We start from the raw sequence: 16,470 nt of genomic DNA, 5'->3' as shown, positions 1-16,470 counted from the left end.
TACATCTGCCAATAAACACGATTCTTATTCAATGGCATGTTTAAATGAAAATCGAATCAAATCATGACCTATATATATATATATATATATATAGGTAGATATATAGATAACATATATACAGCTGGATGTATGTTATCTTTATGTAGGATCGAAGGACTATAATGTCTGTATATACATATATATATACACAGACATTACAGTCCTTCGATCCTACATAAATATAACATAAAGACTTTAAAACGCATTCTAAATAGAACTGATCAATAATTCTGGTGCGCTTCAGTCTACAATCACAATATCCGACAGTCCTTGAAGGCATCATCCCCAGTATGACGGAGGGGGGAACCCCCGTGTGACGTAGCAGATGAGCAGGCTGAGCGGTGAATCCCCATCCAGCCCTGAAACACAACGAAGCAGCATCACAAACCGCAGCTGCTCGGCACGTTTACACTAAAACCCACTGATCCAGGAGCAGAAAGAGAGAGAAACACACACTGCTTTACTCCAGCTCCTCAGTGGAAGGGTAGGAAATAGTGTTTTTATGCAGGAGCAGCAGACAGCAGGACGTGTGTGTGTCTCTCTCTAATGTGTCCCTCCCACACAGGAAGCCAGTAATGAAGCCTAAAGCCGAACACCTGTTAACAGCGGCCGTTGGCAGCACAGATAACACAGTGATCTTTTCCTCTTTATGTGACACCAGCTGCATAATAAATGCTTCAACCGTCGTTGTCCTCACCCTGGGTGTCGTTTTAGGCCCAAATTGAACAATAATTTGTGTAATAATATTTATTATTCATATATATGGACACAGTTTTGTAACAAGAGTCTCCATGAACCCCTTTTGGTAACCTCATGCGTAATTCTTATTTGGTGATGAAGAGGATTTGGGCAGCTGAGAGCGAGCGCATCTATTTCTTCATCATCCATCATAAGAAGAAGTGTGAGCCAGTGTCGTTTTAGGCCCAAATTTAACAAATCAATCATTAGTGTGATAATATTTATTATTGATCTCCATGAACCCTTTTGGTAACCTTGTGCGTAATTCAAACTGTTGTTATTTTTGGGGATGAGGAGGATTTGGGCATCTGAGAGAGAGAGCGCATCTACTTCTTCTTGTTCTTCATCATCATCCATCATCATCATAAGAAAAAGAAGTGTGAGCGGTTTCCCGACGAGCAAAGGGTTAAAAGAGGCGCAGCTAGACGGCTGTGGAGCTGAAGTCATCCGGCAGAGCGCACAGCGAGGAGGAGGAAGAGGAGGAGGAGGAGGAGGAGGAGGAGAGATACACAGAACACCTCCAAAAAAAACACACACACACACATCTAGGACGAGTCAAGCTGCGGATCTGCGCTCTGCTGTTCTCTCTCCATCACCTTCACTGTGTTCTCTCCAAACAGTTACGCACAGATATATCTCTAGAGAGAAGAGGTGGAATGAGAGAGACATAAAGAAAAAGACGCGCAGCTCCAACTATGGCTCCAACGACGCTCGTCGTCCAGCCTGCCTTCTCCCAGCAGCAGCAGCAGCAGCAGCAGCAGCAGCGGGCTGTAGAGCAGGATGAGAGGTAGAAACAGAGCGCCTCCTCTCCACAACTCTCCTCTCCTCACTCTGTCCTGAGGAGCCACGAGGATCCACCATCTCTCTGACCAACTTGGGAAAACTTTGCCCCTTCCACCTGGATTAACTGAACCTGTCAGCATCGGTGTGATCGCATCAAAAGTCCTGCAAAAGTCTCTCCAAAAGTCCAGTGGGCCAAGATGCCGGTCCGGAGGGGCCATGTGGCTCCACAGAACACCTTCCTGGACACCATCATCCGGAAATTTGACAGTCAATGTAAGAGTTTTCTCACCTTCTTGGGTGATCATTTATATATAACCACAAAGCCTGTTTTTTCTTCCAGTAAAGGCCCCACTTTTTAATAATTGATTTGTTGAAAAATCTGTTTGAAATGGCATCTTAATGATGCAGGCTCTCAGCTGACATATACACAGCCCCAATAATGTTTGCTGATGCATGCTTAATAGTCATGTTGGTGCAGTGATGTTAACAGCAGCTGAGGTTTTAGAACATGTGTGAAAATGTTTTCCCTTTTAAAGATCACATCTTATAATATCATGATGATAATATCAGTGTGATACTTTCTTTTAGATGGGTTTTTAATTTCCAACCACATTCATGTCTGATGAAATAACACGAACAGCTTGTGTAGATTTGATCTGCTGGAGTCTGTTATTTATGGATCTGAACCCCTGCAGCTGCAACAGACATCTGTCATTCAGGAGGAGATTCTTGCAGTGAGCAATAAGTGTGCCATATTCAAAGGTTACACAGCAATCCAGTTTAAAAAAAAAAAAAAATCTGATTAGTTTTGTTTCTACACATCCTCTCATGCTTTAAGTGTCTCATGCTGGATGCAAAAAAGCAATACATGACAGGTGCTTTTGGGGGCATGGGATGTATTATCTTTGGATGTAAAATAGGATTCATACAGAAACTATTGGACACCTCAATGAACCTATTCCAATATGCACAGACAAAAAAAAACTATTACATTTGTATGCCTTGAAAGAAAAAAAACAATATCCCCTCTATTAATCTACACTAAATTATAAGCTACAAAAACAAACAATATATCCGAGCTACTAAATTTTTCATAGAGCCCAGGGGCCGTGCAATTTGAAGCTGTCTATATTTGAAAATACTCAGAGACTTCATCCGTCCTCTCCTCCCTGCGGTGGTGTTGTTATCTTTGATGCAAATCATTCATGTTTTTTTTTTTTTTTCCATCTCTGAACGTGTGACCAGACATCAAACCTTGCCTCAGCAGCCTCGACAACGGCACGTTTCCCTGTGGAAAATCCACCTCAGGGGCTGATGAGGATGCTGATAGCTGTGAGGAGAAAGTGGAGGATGTGTGTGTGTGTGTGTGTGGTTAACATTCTCGTCAACTCAGGTTTTGACAGTCAAGGAGACATTTATTGTAGATTTAAATGTGGCGTTTAAGGAATCTAAATGTCAATTGTTCCCCTCAGAGACTGGATCAGATTGAGCTCTTGAGGTGCCCTTTTCTAAATGCTGAGAAAAAAAAATGTGCTGTCTTGCCATCCACCTCTTACCATATAGCTCTTGCAGTTCACAGCAACAGCAAGTGATGTCTTTGCTGCGTTGGTAACACCCAAGGGTCACAGCAACAGAGCTTCAAAAGAAGGTGCTGGATTTGGTGCAAAAACACCTTTTCTTCCCGACTCAGAGGTGCTGAAAAGCGACGCCACGCACAAGCAGTCAAATTGAATAATTGACGCCGGTAGTTGGGTAGTTGACATTAATCCTCTTCCTTTTTCCATCCTGATGAGATAAACTCTGGTGAGGTGAACATGTTCTACATGCTCACTGGAACGCTGCAGACTCGTATCTTAAATGTTTCTCTACAGCAAGATTTGCATGTGTTCAGCGTGTTGGTGGGAAGCGTCTCTGCGTGCTGCATGTTTATTTATGCAACATTCATGAGAGGAGCGCTTCAGCGTTAACAACAGGGGAACGTAACCTACAACTGAGAGGCAGAGCATGCTCACATCAGTGCTTTCCAAATGTTTTCCCACTGACTCATATCTTCCGAATAATTGTCCATTGATTGCTGCAGGCTTTTGGTCGGGCTAACCGAGCATGCTGCTGGTGGTAATGGCTAAAAAAGTGGACACTAGCAGCTGTTTAAAGACATCCACACTAATGCCGGAAGTCTTACTGTGACTTCCTCTGAATCCACTTTCCACATCAGTGAAACTTGAGCCCACTACTCCTCTCGTGTTGTCCAGAGCTGAGTAAACTAGTGTTTGTGTACACTGCACATTCATTCATCTGATCCTTTGCTGCGTCTTTATTGTAATGGAGTCTGCAGAGTATAGGCTTATCCTGTTTGTTCAGCTATAAAGTATTTGTGACGGAGAGCGTCTCATGCGGAACGTAGTGAGGAGAGAAAAAAAGAAGCCATATTCATGGTAGAGTAAGCGTGGCAGAGACATGTCTTTTTCCAGGATGGGACTGCTTTTAAGATAATGTACTACGGATACTTGATGCTCAGACTCGGAGGGGATGATTAAGGAACAAACAATGGGCATCTGTTGTCACCACACATCACACCTGACATATTGCGTGAGAAATCCTGTTGTACAGTAGTCTATATAAGACAGTGACAGTTTAGATATAGCAGCTCTGGGACTTCATTTATAAAAATGGTCTTACAATCAAGCTCTTAAGAGGAAAAAGGTGTACTTCACTTGCACTCAGTTTCAGCTGGGTTCTCTGCCTTAAAAAGGCACCGCAAAGAAAGCATCTCTTTTTTTTATCATTTTGGGCAATTTTATTTTCAGCTGGATGGACTCACAGTACAGTTTATTATTATATTATTGCATGATGTGATGAAGGCTTCATATTAAAAGAAGTTTTGTCTGTCCATTAGTTGAAAATAAAATTCACCAAAATGATGCAATGAGGTAATACTTTCATTTTTTTTTTTTTTATTATTTTTACCACTGGAGTGCTGCCTTTTTTTCCTAGATTTGTTTTTAGGGAAATAAAAACATTGCTGTTTTACAGTCAAATTTTAAGCAGAAACCCACAAATACAGTAAGTTGTTATTTATAAAATCTTATTTTGATACTGTGCCTGAACACATCCTGTGTAGGCACAGGGCTGAAGCTGCTGCTGCTGCTGCTGCTGCTGCTTACTATCATGCTCCTTACTAACATGCTGCTTGCTATCGTGCCTTTTCTTACTATCGTGCTTCTTACTAACATGCTGCATCTTGCTAACATGCTGCTTACTTGCTACACGAGCCCTGTAGATATTGGTTTAGACTTAAAGCTGGTCACGCTGTGCTACTGCAGGTTTATAAATGTGTGTCCCCTTAGGACGAGGTGAGCTGTGTTCTCTTTCTGAGGAATGTCATTAGCATAAATTATGAGTTAAAGTCTTAAAGAATTGTGAGCCGCATGTAATACACATTTTAAACTTTAAAATGTATATTATATGTGACTCAAACATATTTATAATTTAAAGGAGCGTAAAGGAGCTCAAATCTCAGGTTTCCCCAGCTCTCCACTAGTCACAACGCTAAAGATGGAAGATTTAAGTTTGTAGAAATTCATATTCAAGATACATTTGTGGCCCATAAAACAAGATTATGCATGAAACAAACATAATGCATACAGTGGGTTATGATCTCCATAGTAGCTGCTTTCGATATCTTTGCAGTCGCACTAACAGCGACTACAAAGTGCAGCACTGATCCAGAATGCATACTGATCAATCCGGCAACAGGCAGCCTGGACGCTAATGTACAGCAGCTGTTAAAAAATGGATTAGGATACGGATGTTTATATGATTATTAGACAGAAGTGAACAAGAGGTCAAAGCGGTTTTGCATAGAGATTATTGATGTGTCCGCTGGAGGGAAATCAATGAGGAGTAAAACCTTTGCTTATATATGGAAAGATGACCAGGCCTTATGAAATCCACCACAGATACAGGCATGTACGCATCATGATGAACAGTCTTTGTTGTTTGGGAACGTTCCTAACTGAGTGACCCAGATGTATTTAAGTGGCAGCTATGATAAGAGCTGGTCGAATTCTCTAAATGTTAAGTAAAGGTGCTTCAATGCTTTCTTTATTATCTCCTTTAGCATAGGATATACTGGACCGTCCTTTACCAAAGGAATCAAGATAATGCTGTCCCACAATTCCTTGCAGCAGCACCACTGCAGACCCACGTCAATAACATCCGCCGTTGCATATTACATAGCCTAGTGCAGGGGTTTTCAAACTTTTTGGGTCCAGATACCCCTTAGAGTGGAGAAAATTTTCCAAAGACCCTCTCTTAATCGTAACACCAACTAAGAATAATGCTTACTACCATATTAACTCTTAGATGCCATTGGAAGTATTTGTATTCTAAAACTTCAACCTAAATACTTCAAACCTGTTTGATAGTGATAAACAGAAACACATTTCAATTTGAATCATGTTAACACAACTTTGTTTTGCCCTGATCGCTTTAGCTTGGCCGGCTTCATGGCTTCGTTCGCTAGCACCTGAAGTCGCTGCTCTTATAAAACCAGACTCGATATACCTGTCGTCATATTTTCTCAATTTAGCTAGTTTGGGCTTAGCTTCACTGACTCAAATATTTCTCTATGCTCGCCAGCTAGCTTTTTGGCTAATAAGCTAAGCTAAGCAGGAATGGTTCATTGCACCCTGAGTTTCTATTGGTCCAAAGCTAACGTGGGTGGGAGTAATGGACACAATATGCTTGTTTTTTTTGGCGCAAATGGTCCCCATCTGTAGATATGCACTTTTTAATGATACAGCATGATTTTATAGGCTAATTTATATCAAATGATTTTGCGGACCCCATGACAGAGTGCCACGGACCCCTGGGGGGTCCCCAGACCTCACTTTGAAAATTACTGACCTAGTGTAAGTGCAGTTGAATTCTCTGAGCACTGTGGTTGTCTTTTCCTAAATCATTATGAACTCTCCTTCACATCTTTCCTTGACTTCATGACGTTTTCCATCAAGGTCGAGGAAAAGTGATTAGGATTAGGATTTTTACTATTGGACCGCAGCTCAGGGCCTCCTGCTTCCTACCCAAAATGTCAGACACTATGCTGATCAAATTTGACCAAATTTCAGGGAATAATCTGTTGTTGCTCCATTGTGACATAAATAATATAAAGAATATCAGATTTTCACAAAACTCGCCTCTCATTTCTCCGTGCTGGCACATTGTGAAATTGCTCTGATTGGCCAAAAGGTGTGGTATTGGTTTGCAGACCTCCTCATTTGCAAGTGGCCTAAACAGAGAATGCAAAATTCATCGTTGACAACATGTTTTCCATTTGTTCTGAATACTTCTTTTTAATTAGATTCACCTTTGCTTAAAAAAACTAACTAATTAGATGAGTAGATGCAGCATGAGTGGGAACACGTCATGGTTTCCAGCTCCGGTATTTTATGTACTGACTGACTTCAGACCTTCTCTGCTTACTGTACACTGATCCTCTGTGCGTGCAACCCTCTCCGTTTACTGTACTGTGATCCTCCATGTTTGATAGCCATGCTGCTCCACACAGATCAGACTGCACACACGGATTGTGTGCCTCCCTGACAACAACCAACAACACATTTGACCTCATTATGAGGTCCTAGCAACCTTTTGGGTCATGTGTTGTTGCCTGTGCGCCGTTCCTTAGAGAAGGCTTTGCCCAATTACAAGCCTCGAAGTCACCGTCCTCCGGGGAGGATGGTTACATTCTACGGCTGAAGTACAAACACTCCATCGCCATGGCAACTGCCCCCCCTGACTCCCCCACCCACACACCCACCCACCCTCATGCACGCACACACACACACGCAGCAGGAAAAGGTACAGTAGCAGCTATATCCAGGTAATTCTACGTTCTCCATCTGTTAGAAATAGCTTACAGTATGACATGCAGCACATTGAATGTTAAACTATTAAAAAACACTACAAGTGCAGTGGCAGCTAATTCTGATGATAAAGATCACGACGCAGACAAGTGGTTGGTTCCAGTTTTAGGCTAACTGATTATTTAAAGTGAACAAGGTGGGAGTTTTGAACTGTAAATATAGAGAAATTATTCGAGGCATGGTTTAGGTGGAGTAATACATGTGTAGGAGGAGAAGATCCTACTAAAAAGTATTGTGTGTGTATCCAAAGCCTGATATATCTTCTTCCTCTGTGCCACAGAGCTCCATTGTTGTATACAAACTATTAAAAACACATCAGTGAGCCACGCTGTTGCACTGCGTGACATATTCCTTCATTACATGCAGATAATCAGATTTTCACACGGACATGGACATTTTATTTCGAGTCAATCCACCATACACCGTCCTCCTGCTGGAAAATACTCGCTAATGCACCAAATGTGTATTAATCCACAGTTGAAAGTAGTTCCAATCTCAAACAGTTTGCAAGCTTGTTAGCTCAGTCGCTAAAGAGACAATGCATTCACAGTTTATTCAGAAGACATATTGGTACCATTGGCTCCTGTCCCACTACTATCTGCAAACCATGCATTGTTTGTGGAACAGTTTATAATCCAGCAAAGTAGGGTTAAACTAAAGTGCATGTATCTTCCTCCTTCTGGAGCTCTCCGTTCCCTCAAATTTGCATGTCAAGGTTCACCAAAGCTGATTAGCCCAGATTTACTTTCATTTAAGTTGATTGATTTTGCTACAACATGTTGGCATGTCTGGACCTTAAAGGGACTATTTGTAACTTTCAGAAATGCTTGTTAACAGCGACACCTTTGGCAGTGAAGTCAACGAAAGTCAGCGTCGGTCTCGCGCTTGCTCGCTCTAAATAGACATGAACGAGCCTCGCTCAAAACAGTGAGGCGACACACGTCAGCTAAAACCACAATATCACTCTATATTTCACCTGCTTGGCAGTGATGTTAGCTGACCAGACGAAGTTCTCTCCATGAATCACTGCTGGCTTTTCCTGCTCAGCCGGAAAAGGAGGCTGCGCAGGAAAAGCGGGTCGGTGACGAAGCTCCGCAGCAAGACACATTATAAAAAGTTACAAACAGTCCCTTTAAAGAACCAGTGTGTAACAATTAGGAGAATCTATTGGCAGAAATGGAATATAATAGTAATAAGTCTGTTTTCTTTAGTGTATAAACACCTGATAATAAGAATAATTGTGTTTTCGTTAGCTTAGAATGAGCCGTTTATATCTACATAGGGAGCGCGTCCTCTTCACAGAGTCCGCCATGTTGCACCGCCATGTTTCTACAGTAGCCCAGAACGGACAAATCAAACTCTGTTAACTTTTCCTGCTTGGGCTGGAGTCGATAACGTTAGTCTCTCTCTCTTGCTTCACTACACACTTCCCACGTACATACACACTCTAAGCACTCTACCCTTACAACAACTGGCTCTACAGAGGGCCATTCACCTTTTCATGTCGGCCACAGTAGCTCTCCAACAACTTGGCACACGGGAGAGGTTTCAGTTGGTTGCAATCTGCAACCTCACGGATAGATACCGCCAGATCCTACACACTGGACCTTTAAAGGATAACTTCCGTATTTTTCAACCTGGACCCTATTTTCTCATGTTTGTATGTCTAAGTGACTAATGGGGACTACAATTTTTGAAATTGGTCCAGTATTGAGGGAGAACGCCGTAATTGGAAGCCGCGAAACGAGCTGCCTCTCCCTCAATACTGGACCAATTTCAAAAATTGTAGTCCCCATTAGTCACTTAGACATACAAACATGAGAAAATAGGGTCCAGGTTGATAAACCGAAGTTACCCTGTAACAGGAGAAATTCAGGAAACCTCAGGAGTAGCAGCAGAGGGAGGGGGATCCTTATTTCAGGATGGACAGATGCACTAGGTGCCACAATGCATGTATAAAGAGAACTGGATACAGCATTGGAGGCGGGGCCCCGTTCATTCCTTTGAAAGTTGCTCAGTGGCGCATGAAGCCAAAATGACTCGACTTCCGAGTGGAAAAGGTCCCCCGGATCTTCCGCATCCGTTGGGCTCATAGATCAGGCGCTGTCATCACGGCTTGCTAACTCCGCCTCCCGGCCCTCGCTCCAGCTTTGGTCTGGGTCTCATTCACATGAACAGAGGAAGGGAAATAACTCTGGATTCGGCTATTAGTGCATTTTACAACTTTTAGGACCTAATGATTTAAATAAGGGCTATTCAAGTGTTCATAGTGGGAACACCTGAAAAAAAAAGATCCGCTGAGTTACAGACGTCTCTTTCCCAATGCAAGTCTATGGGAAAAAGTCTGTTTGGGCCAAATGGCATCACGTTACAGACACAGAAGTTGTCTTACCACCATTTGGCCACTACGAAAATTGGCATCAACGACCGGCGCTCATCCTGGGGGCTTGGTTGCCACAATGCCAACAATATACAATGTAGAAGAAGAATTTTCAGTGTCCAACCAATAACGACAACGTAACAATGCAAAAATGTTCCAGGAATACAGAATAACATTCTGGTAGTCAAATGACAATATACCACCACCAACGACGTACACGCAACAACGTATCTTACAGTGTAATAACTTGAAAAGAGTCAAGTGAGGTGGTCCTTCGACTATCCTCTCTAGCTTGTGTCAGTCAAACAGGCCTGTTTGACTGCAACAGCAGGTCGTCCACCTGACGTTTAGAGCTCAAAGCTTCTGTGCTGCCTCGCTTTGATGAGCTCGGCTTAGAGTTGCATAAGGCGCAGAGCCTTGATGTTCCCAGTGCAGGGAGGAAGAGATGCCTCCTGTGCTTCTGTGAAAAGACATGTAAGTGCCGCCGACTACATGCAAATGTTCCAACACACACGGCAGCATATGGCTTGCATACGTGGATTAGGCTGTAAGGAGACGTTTGAGGGTCCCATCTGCAGGCTTGCTAATTTTACTCCTGCTGCGGCAGTGATGCAGAACTGTTCCCCTGCTATACATTCAGCTTCATGGTCTTCCTCCAGACGTACATAAAGGCTCCCGTAGCTGCTGTACTGTACCAGTACAGAGTAAATACAGTATGAGGGTCTTCTCCGGCGCTTAGCTTTATTTCTCTGCTCCATCTGTTTCACTCGGAGGGTGTAAACACAGCAACACTGCTACACTGCTGCTGAGGTCAGGAGTGAGTCAGTGCCTCATGATTGCACTTTATTGGTGTGAAATCACACTCTCTCCCTCTTCGTCTCTTCTTCCCTTTCTGTCGTTTCATACACACACACCCACACGTTACCAAGCGGGCACACAAAAGAACACAGACATGAGCGCCACACACACACATACACTTGTAAACTCTTGGTGGTTGTAAACACTCTTCTCTCTCGCTGCCCTTCTTCTTTCTGCTCTTTGTCTGGTTTGACAACCTGTTTTCTCTCCCTCCCTCCCTCCCTCCCTCCCTCCTCTTTCCTCCTCTCCATCTCTCCGGTGCCCAGCAGATGCCCGCTGTGATGCCATGCCGACCTGCTTTCACATCTCAAATGTGCATGTATCCAACCGGGCAACATGGCACCTGCTGGGGTGCTGAGAGGGAGGAGGTTGTGTACTATGGATACTCTATAATGTGTGTGCTTGTGAGTTCAAGCTCTCTACCTCAACAAACAAGCTAAATATTCCTGTAATCAACAGAAATGTGATTGGTCCAAACAAAAAAAATCTGCCAATGAGGGAACCGACTTTGTTTAAACTTCTCTCTTGGCCTAAATCAGGCCGCTACAAAACCCTGTGGCCTTAAAACTAGTATGAAATAGTTATATAATGTTAATGTATCAAATGTTAGCTAACTTTATTGCTGTGTAATTGACATTACTGAGTCAGTTTGCTGACTTAATGACTTTTCTCCACTTGTACTATTGTTCAACGTATCCTAATACAACGGTTCGAACGATATCTTACAAAAAGTTAATCTTTATTTTTCATGCATTCTTTACCAATGTCCACCAACACGTGTCAACTTCCGCATGTTACATGCATACAGTCTTTTCAAAATAAACTTCCGTCTTCACAGGAAACAACTTGGTTAGGTTTAGGACAAGATCATGGTTTGGGTTAAAATAACTACGGAAGTGACTTTATTCAATCTGTGAAGGGCTCATTGCATGGGTGGAATATGGTCTCAAAAAAAGTACAAAATGCAAGTCTCCCAATGCGTTGGTCATTTTAAACAATTATTGCCATGTAAAATAAAGGCATTTACATTTTTTTCAAACACTACAGTGTGCGTTGGATTATTTTTGAGGGAGCCTTGCATTTTCTACTTTTCGAGACCATATTCCACCCATGCAATGAGCCCTTCACAGATTGAATAAGGACAATACACCTGAAGGATCCAAAGAGCACCTGTATGTTATTACCACAAAGATCCAGCAGCGCTTCTACTCCATCGTCTTCAACTACGGAAGTGACGTTGCTTAAGTATGGAAGTTAGGTACGTGACAAAAAAATCAACGGTGACTTGTGGCAGCTGCCAATACTCTGGTGCTTGCTGTTGTTTCCCTTTTCCCTGGTGTTTTTTTGGTTGAGTTGCTGAGTGATTAGAGGGTTATTCAGTTCACCTGTTGCGCAGGGTGTGGGGACTGGCTCTTAAATGATAGTTGAGAGCAGCTTGGTGCATTCCCCTCTTGGCCAATCAGGGTGTAACGACGCCCTTTCTGTAGGGCTTAAAAGAGGAGGGAAACTGCACACCCAGTGTCATTCTGATCTCTCCTTCACTCAATGCAACATGTGTTATCAGCTTTACCAGAAACTCTGGTCTGTTTTGGGCCCTTTTGGGATTCTGTGATCTTTGTGTTTTGTTTGTTGAGAGTGTTGACTCCTAGTTGGGGAAACAAGTTAAGTGCCAACCAATTAGGTTACCTGCACTGGGACGATTAGGTGCTATTTGTGCAACAGCTGGCTTGCCTTACGATAGCCTAACGCCTGCAGGCTGTATTTTTGTATTCTATTCATTTGTTGATTTTCAATGAAACCCTTTATACCCATTTCTTTTAGTGTATTTTATTTGGGAAAACTTTAAAGGAGGGTAAAAGGAAAAACACAAACCAATATTTCAGTTTCCTTAATTGTTTGTTAATATAGAGGCATTTGTTCATTAGCGAAGAGGCATTTGTTCATTATTATTATTAAGAAGGCATTTTATTTTATATTATTATGTGAATGGGAACTGTTTTTCAGTCTTCTGACTGAACAACTAAAGTCTGGGGAACTCAGTACCGCCACATAATTGGCAACCATGAAGGGACACGTAACACAAAGCATAATCTTTCAATAAAGAGATTTAGTTTTGTGTCCCATCTTCTGATATCTATTTAGCAAGTATATTTGAGTGTATATTTCTGAAATGTGTATTTGGAGTGTGGCTTGACTATTAATCCAAATAATTACTAGTGACTATCCATCATGTCTTGGGAAGATCCAGACATTACAATGACCGCATTGGAACCGTCGCTTGCGGAATTGGAATCCGAGCTTTCTTTAAATGTTAGCTTGGATATGCCTGTAGTTGGGCAGGAGGTGCACTTACTGGATGATGATGATGATGATGATGATGAAGAGGGATGGGTAGATGCTCCAGTAGAACCACAATTGTCTGTGGACACTCATCCTCTTTTGGCTTTAGAGGGCTTATTACTTCCGCCTTCATCCCCAGTTCCTGTAGCTCCTCCCACCCAGGAACACTCAGATTCGGATTTAGTTATTTTTGCTAATGCTGTAGAGTCGATGAAACTTGTGTTTAAAAATACAGTGGATTGGCAGCGTGAGTGGCTGTCAAACATTTCAAAGGGCATACCCATCGATAAAGCTCTAAAAATGTGTACTACTCTCATAACAAATGTGGTGGAGAAAGCAAGTAACCATTTGCTCGCAGAAGTAAGGGATTTTGGTTCAAAGTGCATAAATGCCATTCAGTGGAATGCACAACAAACACAGTCTGAGTTCCAAGAGTCCCTGATTACTGACCGTCAAAACTTGATGACCTCCATTACATCCGCGGTCACTGAAAACAAGGATGTACAACTTCTGGTGACCGAGGTGCATACATTGCGACAGCAGATGGGTTCAGTGCAGGCTACCCTTGAGTCTCTTGTGCGTCAACAGTGTGCACTCAATTCTCAGGTCAATTCAATACATAAGCGAGAGGAATGGGTCCTTAAAGAAGCAGTCACACCTGTTGCAGTTTCGTCTCAAGCACACACATATCCTGTTTCTCCAGTTGTTAAAAATGTGGTTTTGTTGCCTACCTCCGCACCTGTGGGAGTTCCTTCAGATTGCTCAGGAGCTGCTGCTCCTAAGGGTGAAATTTTCCAGGATGATGGTTGTAGAGTGACTGATGGCAAACTTCCAATTAAGATGTTTTTCCCTTGCTATGGCGGGCCTCAGGATGAGAAAGATCCTTTGGTGTATTTGCAAAGATGCAGTGACTTCCTGTCTCTGAAACCACTTACCCATGGTGAGATCCTAGCGACCATGAGAAGTGTATTGCATGGTTCTGCACGTGATTGGTGGGAGACTGTTAGGGAGAAAATCCATTCATGGGAGGAATTTCAGAGAGCTTTCCTATCATCTTTTCTTCCCGAGGACTATGTTGATGTTCTGGAAGAACAGATTCGAACCAGGGTGCAAGGAAGAAATGAGTCACTACGAGACTTTGTTTTCTCCTTTCAAGCACTTATCAAACGTTGGCACTCTTCGGCCACAGATGATGAGATTTTAGAAAGAATATTGAAGGCTATGAATCCCTTTCTGGCATGTCAGCTCCGTGGTCGGGTTACCTCCATAGATGAGATGATCCGCATTGGGAGTCAAATAGAAGTAGATTATGAAAACCAGAAAAGGTACAGGAGAACTCTGAACGAATCTCACAAAGCTAATGGTACAACTGAAAAGAAGGTTATAAAGAGAGCTGAAATGGTTTTGTGTTGGCGTTGCCATGGTGAGCATGCACCAGGGTTCTGCCCTCAGTTTCATGTCTTCCCAGGTAGCTTAAAATACAGTGGACAGCAAAAGTCAGAGTCAAAACAGACTTCAGAGTCCAGTAAAAAAGGTTCCATGGCTACTGTTGCTAGTCAGCCTGCAGCCAAGAACCGCCAGAAGCAAAAGTCTACTAGTGTGGTGGGATCTCCATCTCACCCGCCCACTAGTCTAAAACAGTTGGTTGTGCCCATCACGGTACGTCAGCGTCATGGGAAAGCGCTTGTGGACACAGGTGCTACTTACACTTTATTGCATGTGAGTCTGTGGAATAAGATCAAAGGCCCCAATGAGTCCCTTGTATCATGGCAGGGTGGACCAATGTATCTTGCGAATGGCCAGCAAGCAAATCCTATTGGATGTAAAGTGCTGGAGTTCAGCATGCATGGTAACAGTTGGTTCGTACCTACCGCAGTACTGGATGCAGATGTGTTGGTGTATCCATTAGTTCTTGGTTTAGATTTTATGAGCATGAGTGGGCTCCAGGTCAACGTCCGGGACAAGGTATACTCTTTTGCTGGTGATGACACCACCAGGGTTTTCCCTTTCCAGCCTGCCCTGTGCCCTAGCGATTGTTGGGGTGTTCTGAGTGTGAGCAGTGTTGCTTTGTATACTACCTTACCACCTACATTACCGCTCTTGCCTGCTGTTAGTGATGACTGGTGTAACCTAGCTTGTATTCCTAAAGGTGATGACTTACTCAGTCTGCTCCATACTGCTGTTGCAGACAGTGGTTTAACAGGGAGGGAGGCTGAGAAATTGTACCAACTCTTGTTAAACAACCCGCGGGTCTGCACCATCACTTTAGGCCGTACCTCTGTGCTGAAACATAAAATCAAATTAAACAGTGATGTTGTGGTTACCCAGCGCCCCTATCGATTACCCCTACAAAAGCGGAAGATGGTTAAGGAGCAGATCGAAGAGATGCTTCAACAGGATATCATTGTACCTTCCCATTCACCATGGGCATCCCCGATTGTAGTGGTACCTAGAAAAGATGGTGGAACACCCCGATTTTGTGTTGATCTCCGCCGTGTTAATGAACGTAGCGAGGGAGATGCCTATCCTCTACCAACGATTTCTGAGATACTTGAATCTCTGGCAGGTTCAGCTGTGTTCACCACCTTAGATCTCAACAGTGGTTATTGGCAGGTAGAAATGGACCCGGAAAGCCAGCACCTCACGGCATTCGTCACATGTTTTGGATTATTCCATTTTCGGGTTATGCCTTTCGGCTTGAAGGGAGCTCCAGCTACCTTCCAAAGGCTAATGACTCAAGTGCTGAGGAGCTGCCTAGGAGAGTGCTGTATGGTGTACTTGGATGACATCATAATCTATTCCAAAGACGTCCAGAATCACTTTCATGACGTCCAGCGAGTGTTTGATTGCCTCCAGCAGGCTGGCCTTACACTCAATATTAAGAAATGCCACTTCTGTTGTCCCGAGCTTAAATTCCTGGGTCATGTAGTGAGCAAGGAGGGAGTGCAGGCAGATCCAGCAAAGACAGAAGCACTTTGTGACTACCCTGTGCCTAGAAACCTCAAGGAAGTTCAAAGGTTTTTGGGTCTGGCTGGATGGTACCACCGTTATGTCCCTAACTTTTCAATGATTGCAGAGCCCCTGAATGCGCTGAAAAAGAAAGGAGTCGTGTTTAAGTGGTCAGAGGAGTGTCAGAAGGCATTTCAATGTCTTAAAGACCATCTGACCTCTCCTCCTGTCCTTGGTCACCCTGATATGTGTAACACATTTGTCGTCTACACCGATGCAAGTTCTACGGGTCTAGGGGCAGTTTTGGCTCAGAGATCGAACACTTCCTCTAGAGAAGAGGTTATCGCTTATGGCAGCCGCTCTCTAACAAGGTCAGAGCAAAATTACTCCACGACAGAACGGGAATGTCTGGCTGTGGTGTGGAGTCTGGAGAAATGGAGATTAGAGGGTTATTCA

General features: G+C 43.2%; 1 protein-coding gene across 2 annotated transcripts in view; it reads left to right on the top strand.

Annotated features, from left to right (window-relative positions):
• Positions 1-363: 363 nt before the first annotated feature.
• Positions 364-16,470, top strand: part of kcnh2b (potassium voltage-gated channel, subfamily H (eag-related), member 2b) — a 284,202-nt gene continuing 268,095 nt past the window's right edge. For both annotated transcript variants that reach the window (XM_037756598.1, XM_037756597.1), the window contains exon 1: positions 364-1,833. In XM_037756598.1, coding sequence (XP_037612526.1) covers positions 1,758-1,833 — 76 coding nt within the window. In that variant the 5' untranslated portion in view covers positions 364-1,757. The remainder of the gene's footprint in view (positions 1,834-16,470) is intronic.

Source organism: Sebastes umbrosus, chromosome 21, assembly GCF_015220745.1.
Source record: "Sebastes umbrosus isolate fSebUmb1 chromosome 21, fSebUmb1.pri, whole genome shotgun sequence".
NCBI lineage: Eukaryota > Metazoa > Chordata > Actinopteri > Perciformes > Sebastidae > Sebastes > Sebastes umbrosus.
Note: the sequence above shows the minus strand (reverse complement) of the source record. Positions and strands in the feature narration are given on the sequence as shown.